A 13301-nucleotide genomic window follows, 5' to 3' on the forward strand; every position below is an offset into this window, starting at 1 on the left:
TGGAGTGTGGTGTGGATGTATTTGTCTGTACTGATAAGGCCTCTCTTTATTTGCTGTTCTCATTATATTTCCCTCTGTTGGGGCCTCCATACGGTGCCAAAGGGCTGCAGAGATTTGTGTGTGATTTCACCTTTTAATGGGATGTTATTTACAATTAAAAAGAATAAATAAGAACAAGCCTTTTGCCTCCTTGTTCTCCTCCAGCCCCTCCTTACCCTGTCAGACCCTCTCTCCTGGAGGTGGGGGTCACCCCACCAGCCCAGCCCTGCCTGTACACCCGGCCCGGATACACAGATGCCCTCACCCCGCTCCGCAGCAGCACAGTGATGGGTTTTCCTCATGGGAAAACTGATGCACAAACAGCCAGCTGCGTGACAACGGCTACACGCTCTCTGTGGCACAAGGGTGGCTCTGTCCCGAGGCCTGGGAGCTGCTCCCAGCCCCTGGAGCATCCTTCCCTGTCCCTGCGCGGAGCTCCTGGGCGTGACATGGTGTAAGCACTCGACACTGTCCTTCTGCTCATGCCATGTTCCTACCCCTGTATTCACAGAATCACTAGGTATGGAAAGACCTCCAGGCTCATCTAGTCCAATCATTCCTATCAACCACTAAACCGTGCCCCTCAGCACCTCATCCACCTGCCATTTACATGACTCAATCCCCTCACTGGGCAGCCTCTGCCAGTGCCCAATGACCCTTTCTGTGAAAGATTAGTTGTAGAGAGCAACAAGGTCTCCCCTCAGCCTCCTCTTCTCTATCCCTCCACATGCCCTGTGAAACACAAGTGGCTTTGGAGACCTGGTGGGCACAGGAGTGTGAGCAGAGCTGCACAGAAGCTGCAGAAACAACCAAATCCTTGCAAAATCAACTAAGCTGAGAAGCAGTCAGGCTCTGCCAGGGCTGTGAAGAAGATCACCTCATGCTCAGCTGCTGGGGCAGGCGCGGTGGGGGCAGTGGGTCAAGAGGCAGCAGGTTTGGGAAGCTCCGAGGTGTTTTAACACAGGGTGCGCAGCACAAAGTGCGATCAGCATAAAAGCCCAAACTCTCCAATACTCTGTGAAATCAAGTTTTACTCATTACAACAATAAATGTAATAAATGATTCGTAGGGATTAACAGCGTTAACAGTAACAGCTTTCCAGGCAACTGTCACGGTCCACTCGTGGACGCGTGATGGTTCGTTTCATTTATGGTTTCAGAGCGCAAATAATTCAAAGAGTCAAGGGAGTCAAACTTCAATCTAACCTGGCACTTTATTACTTATGCCCGTAAAGCGACGTACGATAGAAAGAGACAGAGAACAAGGAAAGAGATGGGGAGAAGAGGGAAGGAAAAGGGGTTCATGGCTACCACCACGGGTCCCCAGATGTCCGGCGTCTCTGGGAGACAAGGTCCAGAAGGCGTTCTGCTGTTTTGGTCTTTGATGGAGGTGATCCCAGAGTGGGGGGGTCTTCTTCTGTCTCGGTCTTCTGTTCCCCCCTAATTCAGCTGCTCCAGAGCTGTCTTTTATGCCAGTCAATACATGCCTTGCGCATTCAACTCTGGCTTTGCAGCCTAAAAATGTAGATTTATACTCTTAAAATTGGCTTTCATGTCCTATAGGCTTTGGATCCTAATAAAAAGACTTTGGGCTATATCAATGCGAGTTTTGGCTCTCCACATTTGAGTCTGTAAACTAAAGACTTTGCACCCTAAAAATAAAGCTTCATACCCTAAAATGAGGATTACAACTCTAAAATATAAGCTTAGTACCCCAACAAAGAAGGGTTGAAACACTACAGATGAGGCCTTGTATTCTAAAAATTAGGATCTGGATTTGAAACTGATTCTTTGAGCCTTAAAAATGTTGGACCCAAAATATGTTTGGATGATACAATAAGGCTTTCAACAATAAAAAAATGAGGCTTTAAGGCCTTAATTGAGGTTTAGATGACGAGTCTGAACAATTACATTGCGGCTTTGTACCCTAGAACTCATGCTTTGGACTCTAACTATTACTTTTGACACTGAAAATGGTACTTTGGACCCTACAGTGATAACTCAAACTCTACAACTGCAAGTCTTAGGAAGAAAGTGGCTTTGGCCCTAAAAATGAGAGTGTAGACCTGCAAGATGAAGCTTTGGGCCTTAAAATAAGATGATGGGTCCTAAAATTAAGACTTGGAGCTGCAAAAGATAGGCTTGGACCCCGTCAATGAGAATTTAGACCCTAAATCTAAAACTTTTGAGTTCTTTAATCTTAGGTTTGGATACCGAAATGAGGATTTAGAATCTGAAATGACCTTTTGTGTCTCAAACTAATATTTGGATGCTAAAAATGAGACTTTGTGATCTAAAACTGAGGTTTTGACCCTGAAAACTAAGCATCAGGCCTAGTTTAATGTATTTGACCTAAAATGAAGGTTTGGACCCTGAAGATGTGGCTTTGGGCTCTACGAATGAGCATTTGGAAATTAATAAAAAGAGCTTTGGGCCCTAAAAATGATGACTTAGGCTCCAAATTGAGGCTTTTGTACCATTAGATTTGTGTTCTGTGCCTTCAAAACGTAGCTTTGGACTACAAAATTTTACAGGCTTTGTGCCAAACCCAGGTAGGTTATGGCTCAAAGCCAAGAACCTGAGCTTTAAAAAAGCTTTTTTTTACCCAAAGAGTGTGCACACCTTGTACCAAGAGAGTGTTCATCCCTCAGTTGGGCATGTCCTTGAGCAGCCCGATGGGATGTGCTCTGAGCGTGAGGTTGGCCTGGGGATCTCTTGATGTTCGCTCTAAACAACACGGACCTGGGCCACGGACCTGTTTTGCTGCCTCAGGTGATGCTCCTGCTGCTCCTGGCACCCCAAGCCCTGATCGCTGCAGTCAGGACCACTCAGTCATGGAGGTGATGGGTGTGGTCTCCAGTGACTGGTGTTTAGACCTGAACTCCAAAAGGGAGGGCTGGAAGCTGTATCCTGCTAATATGGCCTTCTGAGGTTCTTTCAGCACAGACCAGAATGCCTCAGGCCTTGATTTCAGTAATTCTGCTGTCCTAAGTCCTGGTGGCTGTGGAGTGAAGACCTCAGGTTTATCGTACATCCTGGTCACAGAACTTGTTGACAGTAATTTCTGTCTGACAGGAACTTTCTTTTCTCCTTGTCCTCCTCCTCTGCAGCTCTGAGGTTCCCCTGCCTGCATTTGGCTCTGCTTTGCTGCTTGGCTGCCTTGTGTGGGTTTACCCTTGGGCTGGCTAGTCACAACCAGCTTTTTTCCAGCGGAGGTTTTTCCAGCGGAGTCCTGTGGGATGGCTGGCTGCCTCCTGGGAAAGGACACAACAGGGGAAATTTGCCTGAGAATGCAACGAGCCACGTGCCTGTGTGTGCAGCCACTGGCACCTCAACTGATGGCTGCGCTCAGCTCAGGAGAGTAAAATCCCTGCGTCAGGACGCTCGGCTGACAAGCAGCTGTCCCTGAGCAGAACCATGCAGGGGACTCTCCTGAAGGGCCAGAGAGGAACCAACCCTCTGAAATGTGGGGCTTCCAGCAGCCCCACCCCAGCCCTCTGAGCGCTGCCGTCACCACTGTTGGGCAGTGATGAATGGTATGTGTTTGGGGCTGGAAACGGATTCTTCCCTGGTCCAAAAGTGAACCTGTACAGACACCAGCCTCAGATTGCCTGCCTCACCTGACCAGAGACTTCTTCTGCATCACCGTATTCTTCATTTTCCGGAATCCTGGGATTTCAATATGATTCAAGCTAGCAGCAGCAGCTGAGGGCAGTTCAGCAAATGCCCCTGGAAAGTGGAAAGAGAAACCTTATCAGAAGAGCATCACTGGGATGCTGCTGGCCCTAGTGGAATGTAGACCTGATCAGTCTTCAGAGGCAGCCGTGGCCACCTTTGAGTACTTGAGGGGCTCCAGCTCCTTGTGTCCTGGAAAACCACACAAGATGGATGGAGGCACTCATCCAGTGTCACTTCCGCAGGCCTTTCCCAAGGGTGCCCATTGCAACCATTGCATCACCCAAACAGGTCATATTTTTGGACCTTCTCTGCAGACAGGGTGTTGTTTTAAGAGAAGCCTCTCAGATCCGGGGAAGGGATGCAACGACCACGCAGACAGCCAGGGTTTGAACTGCTGTCTTACCGGGCAGGTAATCCTTGGTGTCTATCAGGTTGTGGGCAGCTACAAGGTTTCTTGCCAGGCGAAACACTGGCCTCTGAACAGACACGGCCTCATCTCCAACCTGCATCCATTTGGGGATACTGTTGGAGGAACCAAGGGCAGCAACGAGCGCTTCTGGGATCTCCCTTAGTGTGGGCACAGGAGCTGGCAGGGGCCGGGTGGTGACACTGGGCACCAAGCTTCGGAACAAGGTGTGGCTGCCCTGAAGCTTCTTTTGGGGAGAAAAGCCTGTTCTGTGGGAGCGGGGCAGGTGGTTCTGCTGGCCCCGCCCCCCGCTGACTGTTGGGCGCAGCGTCATTCGAAAGGAGGAACCTCCAGCCCCAGCCGCCCCGCGCAGCCCGTGCAGAGCTCCTCGTCCCCGGCCGGCCTCGGCGGGCTCGCTCCTTGCCCAAAGACACGGGATCGCAGGTTCGTAGCAAAGCAGGGAAGGCAGACACTGCATCCCCAGCCTGGGAGTAACGGAGGGCTGAACGGGCAGCTGGCTCTGCGTGAGGGTGTGCCTGGGGTGGGTCTGCGCGGTCCCCCACCGCGTTGTGTTGGGGTGCCAGGAGCAGGGAGGAGCAGGAATAACGTGGAAGAGAGGGAAGCTGAAGACGTTTTGTCCAGGTCTTTCATCTTGACATTTTGTCCTGCTTAGCAACGTGTGGGAGAAACGCCCACTCTGTTTGGGACAGCAGGGCTGGATGTTGGTTACGTAAGGGGTGGTTTTAGTCGTTGTTTTATTGATTTCTTTCTGAATCCAAGACTTGCTGGGCCCACGAGGGTTGGGTGATACTGGGATGTAGGGGTTTGAGTGAATTTTCGCAAGGTTCCGGGCTGGTAGATCATCCAGGGGAGGTGTCACGGCTCTGGTGCGCAGCAGCCCGGGGATGGATCTCACTCAGCGGCACTGGGAGCACCCAGTCCCAGCCTTGCTCACAGGCCAGAGAGCAGCTGCTCCTCAGAGAGCCTCATCCCTTCCCTGTTGTCATTGCAGGATCTGCTCCATCCCCTCCCTCCGCTTCAGACGCACCCCGTGAATGCCAGAGCTGCCGATGAGGCATGGCTGAGGGGTGGCTGAGCCACGAGGAGACAGGGAAGGACAGAGGGCAGGAGGGCAGCAGGAGAGACTTGGACGATGTGGACGACAGCCTGCCCAACCTGACGTGGCTGCTGGACTTCTCCATCATCAGCGCTAGCGTGGGCAACTCCTCCTGCTGCCCCAGCAGCCCGGACCCCCACAGCTGTCAGGACATCCCCAGCTTTGCTGCACCGTGCTCACCCCTGGGCACTGACCAACTGTGCATGGAAATGCCCCAAACTCCACGCATGCCCATCTCCTCCTCCAGCTGGATGACGGAGCACCACGTTGTGTCCACGCACCCTCAGCTGACGGCGGGTATTGACTACCAGACCAACCCCTACATCAAACCACCCTATTCTTATGCCACCCTCATCTGCATGGCGATGGAAGCCAGCAAGGAGCCCCACGTCACCCTCTCTGACATCTACAAGTGGATTACCGACAACTACTGCTACTTCCGTCAAGCTGATCCCGTGTGGCAGGTAGGACATTTGAGAACTCTTGCCCTGCCCCATCTCCCCTTATGGCTGGGAAGGGCCTTTCACAGCTTCCATCGTGTAAGAGAGAGCTCAGGGTCATTCATGGAGTGGAAAGGTCCCCATTGCGCTGTTGGTCCCTGCATCTCCTCTTGACTCTGGAGTGAAGGTGTCTCTGTCTCCCACTTCAGCTTCCTGTAGCTTGCTGCCCTGCTCCATCTCAGAGGACACTCTCCAGCACGGGTGGCTTTCTAGAATGTGGTGGGGCAGGAGGCACCTGGGTTGCTCCTCCCTCTGCTCTAGTTATTCCCAGCCCAAATCCAGAGCGTGCCAGCTCTCCTGCACCACTGCTCCCCCAGGCAGGGCTGAGCTAAACCTTTCTTAGCCCCCCGCCCAGGAACTGTCCACCACCTCCCTGGGCAAGTGGGTGTCTGGAGGCTATTGAAGCCCACCAGAGAGAAAGGTAGGGAAGCCCTTGGTCCCTCTCCAGGGCCACAGGTGTTCCCCAGACTCCCCGTGCTGGGAAACTTATGGGAGGGACTCTATGGGAGAAGCTGAGTACCAGAATCTTGACTTTCTCTTGCAAACTCATGGCTGGATATTCACCACACTTTTAATTCAAAGTGTTCATTGACAGAAGGAAGAGATGCAGGAGGTACACAAGGTTCTTGCAGGGAGGAAGGATTAATATATTAACCCACCAGGAAATATGGCTGGAAAAGCAGAAAATCCTCTCTTTCTTTCTTTCTCTTCCCCATAGTCTTCCCCCCACCTCCTTTAAGCAGTGGCTGATGAGGATGCAGTGATTTTACCCGGAGCTCCTCTGGGCCAGAAGGCACCTCTGGGGACACACAGGGCTGGGGTGGGACAGCCCCCGTGCCTCTCCAGTTTTGCCCGTCCGGTTTGTGTCAGCCTGGCAGCAGGCAGACATGTGCCTGTATTTTAGCAAACCGCTTTCCCCGCAACACTAACAGGAGGTGTGGGTCAAGCTGGGGATGCGAGGAGGGCCCTGATGGTGCTGTCCACCATGGTGATGCCACATGTTGCCACTGGTAATGGGGCCACATGGATGTAAAGACCCTCCTCTTCCTCCTGGCTGCAAAGATGCTTCTCCACCAGCCTCCCCACGCAGATAGTTGCGGCACCAGCCGATGATTGTTCCACCTTGTTTTTTTTCTCTTTTTTCCCAGAACTCCATCCGGCACAACCTCTCCTCAAACAAGCACTTCATCAAGGTGCCTCGAGAGAAGGACAAGCCAGGGAGAGGTGGCTTTTGGAAGCTTGACCCGCAATACGTTGAGCAGCTCAAGAGCGGTGCCTTCAAAAAGCAGAGGATGCGCCCAGTGCAGATCCACCCAGCCTCCACTGCGAAAGCCCAGCAAGAAGCACAGCGTGGTGCCTCCCTGGCTGCTTCAGCTTGTGCCTCCAATAAAGTCCTCTCTGTCAACCTGGAGTCACAGCTGCTGCTGAAAGAGTTTGAAGAAGGTCTTGGCAACCAGAACTGGAATCCAGTGGATGGCAAAAGAGGGCTCAAGCGCAAGCAGCCCTTGCCCAAGCAAACAGCCAAAGCGTGTCGGCTTTCCAATTCCGCCTTGCTGAGCCAGGAGGAGCAGACCCAGCTGGGATCCCTGAAAGGGGACTCTGACCCCAGCCTGAACAGAGAGGTCTCCACTTTTGGGGATCTGGAGCTCTTATCTCCAGTCAGCCTCAAAACGCTCAACCTGGAGTTGATGGCACAAGGGCACCACTTTGAATGTCCCCAGGGGCCGGAGCAGGTCCTCACTGAGTCCTCCCAGAACAGCCTGAGCCTGGACGAAAGCTTCGTGGCCACTTCTTTCCTGCAGCATCTCTGTGATGAAGGGACAAGCGATCTCCTCTCAAATTCTGCCAATGCGGAGCAGTTGTTTGAAGTCAGCGATGCATCTGTAATAGCGGATGAGAGCAACTGGATCACTCTGGATTCCCTCTTGTAAGAGGCCAGTCACCGATCAAAGCCCACGTGTGCTTTAGCAGGATGCTTCCCCCACGCTACTGGGACTTCCAAGAACTGGATTCTTCACCTCTCCTTCGCTGTAGGTTATTAGAGATAGAGTAGGCATCAGGTAGGAGTGAGCAGAAGCTGTAGTGTCAGTGGTTTGCCTTAGACTTGTTGAGAAGTCAAAGATTGTAGAGAATTTCTGTTTTGTAACAACAGCATTTAGGACCTTTAATGTTAGCCGCAATATTTATTGAGAGAGGTTGTAGCTTATGAATTAATAAAGAAGCCTTTAAAAAATCCCATTATCCTTGTTGCAATTTGTACTCAAATTTGGGGAGGGGGTGGGAGTGTGGAGGTGGGAGAATCATAGAATCATAGAACCACAGAATCGTAGAATACTTTGGGTTAAAGGGACCTTAGAGATCATCTAGTTCCAACTCCCCTGCCATGGGCAGGGACACCTCCCACAAGATCAGGCTGCCCAGGGCCCTGTCCAACCTGGTCTTGAGCACCTCCAGGGATGATGCAGCCACAACTTCCCTGGAAAAGTTCTGCATTTCTTCCCGAGTAAAGCACGAGGCAAGCTGAGAATTGAATATCTTCAGGTCACGCAAGGGGCAGAGCAGGGCCTTGGGCTGTTGCTTTGTCCAGGTGCCACCGCCTGAAGTCCCCTGGCATGCCACCACATTGGTGGGGATAGTGTCCGGTGGGCACAGGGCTACAGGCTCTGGAGTGTGGTGTGGATGTATTTGTCTGTACTGATAAGGCCTCTCTTTATTTGCTGTTCTCATTATATTTCCCTCTGTTGGGGCCTCCATACGGTGCCAAAGGGCTGCAGAGATTTGTGTGTGATTTCACCTTTTAATGGGATGTTATTTACAATTAAAAAGAATAAATAAGAACAAGCCTTTTGCCTCCTTGTTCTCCTCCAGCCCCTCCTTACCCTGTCAGACCCTCTCTCCTGGAGGTGGGGGGACATCTCACCAGCCCAGCCCTGCCTGTACACCCGGCCCGGATACACAGATGCCCTCACCCCGCTCCGCAGCAGCACAGTGATTCCTCATGGGAAAACTGATGCACAAACAGCCAGCTGCGTGACAACGGCTACACGCTCTCTGTGGCACAAGGGTGGCTCTGTCCCGAGGCCTGGGAGCTGCTCCCAGCCCCTGGAGCATCCTTCCCTGTCCCTGCGCGGAGCTCCTGGGGGTGACATGGTGTAAGCACTCAACACTGTCCTTCTGCTCATGACATGTTCCTACCCCTGTATTCACAGAATCGCTAGGTATGGAAAGACCTCCAGGCTCATCTAGTCCAATCATTCCTATCAACCACTAAACCGTGCCCCTCAGCACCTCATCCACCTGCCATTTACATGACTCAATCCCCTCACTGGGCAGCCTCTGCCAGTGCCCAATGACCCTTTCTGTGAAAGATTAGTTGTAGAGAGCAACAAGGTCTCCCCTCAGCCTCCTCTTCTCTATCCCTCCACATGCCCTGTGAAACACAAGTGGCTTTGGAGACCTGGTGGGCACAGGAGTGTGAGCAGAGCTGCACAAAAGCTGCAGAAACAACCAAATCCTTGCAAAATCAACTAAGCTGAGAAGCAGTCGGGCTCTGCCAGGGCCGTGCAGAAAATCGGCACACGCTCAGCTGCTGGGGCAGGCGCGGTGGGGGCAGTGGGTCAAGAGGCAGCAGGTTTGGGAAGCTCCGAGGTGTTTTAACACAGGGTGCGCAGCACAAAGTGCGATCAGCATAAAAGCCCAAACTCTCCAATACTCTGTGAAATCAAGTTTTACTCATTACAACAATAAATGTAATAAATGATTCGTAGGGATTAACAGCGTTAACAGTAACAGCTTTCCAGGCAACTGTCACGGTCCACTCGTGGACGCGTGATGGTTCGTTTCATTTATGGTTTCAGAGCGCAAATAATTCAAAGAGTCAAGGGAGTCAAACTTCAATCTAACCTGGCACTTTATTACTTATGCCCGTAAAGCGACGTACGATAGAAAGAGACAGAGAACAAGGAAAGAGATGGGGAGAAGAGGGAAGGAAAAGGGGTTCATGGCTACCACCACGGGTCCCCAGATGTCCGGCGTCTCTGGGAGACAAGGTCCAGAAGGCGTTCTGCTGTTTTGGTCTTTGATGGAGGTGATCCCAGAGTGGGGGGATCTTCTTCTGTCTCGGTCTTCTGTTCCCCCCTAATTCAGCTGCTCCAGAGCTGTCTTTTATGCCAGTCAATACACCTGTGACCCACCTATGCCTGTGGAGATGTGCCAATCTCCACCTAGCAGGCCACACGTGCCAAGAAAGGAGTGTCTGCAGGTCTCCTCCCCTTGCGCATGCGCTCCTCCTGGCGCCAGTGGTCAACCTGGGGTCTCCCAATGAAGGCCAGTAGTCATCATCACCTTGCACGCATGCTGTGTTGGTTATGGGTCTGTGCTAAGTCCCGTCATTAATCTTCCTGTCTTTTCCTCCTTGCTTCATGGATCTTTCACAGTGGTAGGGAGCAAGGAGGTTTGAAGACAGGTACAAAACTTTGTTGAGATAAGGAAGAAAGGTACAGGTAGTTAGGTACAAAGTATTCACTCTGTGCCAGCTCTGGCCGTTTTCCTGATGAGAAATGAGAAAATGTTGAGACAGAAAATGTTGAGACAGAAATCGAACCTTTGACCAACTCTTACAGCAACGTGCCCAATCATTGCTACAAGAGACCAACCAGGTTCCAGCTTTCATCCAATGGAGGCATTTTCTTGAGGAGAGCTTCACTCCTGCCCGGCCATCCAGGGCCAGCAGCACCGCGCCCACCGCTTCCGTGGTGACGTTGGCTGCTCCCCTAGAGCTCTCAGAATATGGATGTTCTGAGTTGCCAGAGATGAGATGGAGAGCTGGGGATCTTTCTCCAAAACCTGGAGGGCTGCGACAAAGGAAAGAGAAGGGAGCTGAACCCCACCTCTTTGCAGAGACCCTCAGGCATCTCCGCCAGACCTTGCCAGCCCCACCCTTCCCTTTCCCTGGCCGGGAGGAGCAGGTGGGACAAATACCTCGGCTGGCAGCTGCTGCTCAGGAAGGCCCCCAATGCCCCCGAGATGTTCCTCTGCCCTCGAACCCTGAAGCAGGGCAAGGCACAGCAGCTCGCTGCCCAGGCTCTGTCCCCTGCCCCAGCAGCCCCGGCACGCACAGCACTGCCCCTACTCACCCTGGCAGATCTCAGGCAGCTTCTCCTCCCGTTGGTGCCTCAGGTGGCGCGCGGCAAGCCGTAGGCACAGAGCTCTGTCAGCCGCCTGCTCCCCAGCGTGCTCCCAGCAGCACAGCTCCCGGCTCTGCCGGTCTGGCTGCAGCCCCTGCTCCCCCTCAGCAGGGAGACCCCAGGGAAGGGCAGTGCCGGGCTGGGGTGAGGGACTGAGCGAGGCTGCAGCCAAGCCCAGCGTCGTGGGCAGGGGTGGGAGAGGGAGGCACCGAGCCCTGGCTGCCCAGGCCCGTCACAGGGCACCCAGGGCTCTGGCAGCCCCAGGGCTCCTCTTGCTGCCAGCGCAGCGGTGGGGACTGGGGCCAGGCTGCAACAGAGGGACCCCGGGGGCTGTGGCTCACCGACAAACCGCACGGCCGCCTCTCGCAAGGTGTCCTGAGCATCCTGCAATTATGCCAGGCTCTCGTGCAGGTATTCTGCAGCTCTGCCTTTGGCCTTCACCAGCTGGAGAGAGTAGAGGGGCACAGAGTGTAACGCAGCCTCCCCAGGCAGCTGGACCAGCATCCCCTTTACCCCTGCCACCTCAGGCCATTCCCATCTCCCAGACAGGAGCCCTGTGGCGCTGAGGCACAGAGACAGCTGCAGGCATAGGGGTCTGGAGGTCCTGTGACCCTTCTGTCCCGCTGCCAGGGCCCAGACAGCCTAGGGTCTCCTTCCACACCATGAGAGTGGGGAGGGAAAAGGGGCTTGGAGAAGCAGCCCCGGGGGCTCTGGGCCCAGGGGAAGGGAAGGAGGCTCCAGGCTCTGGGCTCTGGGCTCTAGGCTGGAGCAGAGCAGGAACGGCTGTCCCCTTGTCCAGACTGGGCTCTAGGGCTTGGGGCTTGTCCTCACCAAGTACTCCCCAACTCAGAATATCTGCTGCGTCTGGGTCAGGCGAGTGAGATTTCTCAACTTCAGCAGCTTTGCAGCAACGAGGAGGGCTTCCTGAGCTGCCTGTGGAGGACAGGGGTTGGGGTTCCAGGGACTCAAAGCCCTGGCCTCCAGCACGTGCACGGACAGCCAGAAAGTCTCTAGGGACTCTCGTGGTCAGGTGTTGGTGGCCATGGACTGCTGCTGAGCCCTGCTGGACCACCTATTGCAGGCGTGGGAGATGTCCGTGCCAGCTTCTCCTTCCTTCCTTTTGATCCTCTCTCTGGGTGCGCTGGAGGAGAGGTGAATGGGGGAAGGAGGGAGAAACAGGAGCCCATCTTCCTCGCCTCTGTGGCAGGAGGCCACAGGAAGGCAGTGGTGGGATCCATGCAGGGAAGCAGGGTCTGCCCCGTCCTCAGTGACTCCAGCTCTTGGACCCTGAGACCACACAGACTCCTCGTGTCGGACTGCCAGCAGCCCTTTTCCCTCCCTGGTGCCCAGGCCACACTTGTGGCATCAGCTCAGCCTTCCCCGCATCCCTGCTCAGGTTCGTAATCTGTACCTTGGCCACGCTCTTGGTCTGGTCACTCATGCGAAAGAACAGTGGGATCAGGCTTCTCCACACATGCTCCTTTGTCTGCTGCTTGTTGTTCCCCACCACCATCTGCATCGCATCTTTGAAGAGGCAGATGGAGAGCTCTCGCAGCTGGCTGCACTCCTGGAAGGGAGGAGGACAGGAGACTTGGAGCGAGAGCCGCTCCCAGAGCAGGGTCGAGGGCAGGGCTGCTGTGAGAGGAGATGCTTTGGAGCCAGACTCCACAGCCAGGAGGGAAAACCCCGGCCCAAATAGCCCTGCGGGACTGGGCTGATGGGCAGTTGTCCTTGCAGAGGGCCGAGCGGTGGGGCTGAGGCTCCCACAGCAGCCTTACATCATCAAAGACCGGCCGGAGCTTCTCCAGCAGCTGCAGAGCCACGGGGCTGGCCTCCTTCCTCCCCAGATGACGCAGCACGTTCTGGACAACCAGCAGAGCCTTCATCTTGTCCTCGGAGCCGGCATTCTCCTGGGTGCCCATGACGTCCGGCAGCAGGTCTAGCATTTTCCTTGCCTGTATCAAGCACAGAATTCCCTTTCGCAAAATGGGGAAAGAGCACCCTAGCACAAATTCTCTGGCCACTGAGCACTAGCCTCCGCGTTACCCACAGCCCCAGCCCCAGGCTGCCAACGTGGCTGCAGCCTGTCCGTGCCCCGCTCACCGTCTCAGGTCTCTGCAACAGTGTCACCAGGCTTCTGAGCTCCAGTGAGAGCAGACCCGGGCTTGTACGCTGCAGGAACCTCTGGGTTTGGTCCTGGCCAGCAATCTCCTCTGCGTTCCCGTAACCTGAGGCCAGCAGCTGGAAGAAAGAGAGCAGTGGGAGACTGGCAGGAGTTGCAGGGTTCCCCACACCATGAGGCTCCCTGAGGGCAAGGGCTCCGGGGCCCACGCAGCGTGGGGTGGCCCTGGCACAGTTGGCGCAAAGGAACCCAGT

The 13301-nt window shown here is 54.3% G+C and overlaps 1 protein-coding gene across 1 annotated transcript; it reads left to right on the plus strand.

Annotated features, from left to right (window-relative positions):
- The first annotated feature begins 5199 nt into the window (after nucleotides 1-5199).
- On the plus strand, nucleotides 5200-7670 carry LOC138718551 (forkhead box protein J1-like). Its single transcript, XM_069853057.1, has 2 exons — nucleotides 5200-5703; nucleotides 6888-7670. The coding sequence occupies exons 1-2, from the start codon at nucleotides 5200-5202 to the stop codon at nucleotides 7668-7670; spliced, it is 1287 nt and encodes a 428-aa protein (XP_069709158.1).
- Nucleotides 7671-13301: the final 5631 nt, after the last annotated feature.

The sequence above is a fragment of the Phaenicophaeus curvirostris genome, chromosome 3 (assembly GCF_032191515.1).
Source record: "Phaenicophaeus curvirostris isolate KB17595 chromosome 3, BPBGC_Pcur_1.0, whole genome shotgun sequence".
Lineage (NCBI taxonomy): Eukaryota > Metazoa > Chordata > Aves > Cuculiformes > Cuculidae > Phaenicophaeus > Phaenicophaeus curvirostris.

Coding starts and splice junctions, on each gene's coding strand:
- LOC138718551 (XM_069853057.1), top strand. CDS start 5,200: ATGGCTGAGGGGTGGCTGAGCCACGAGGAGACAGGGAAGGACAGAGGG. Junction 5,704..6,887: donor AAGCTGATCCCGTGTGGCAG/GTAGGACATTTG, acceptor CTTTTTTCCCAG/AACTCCATCCGGCACAACCT.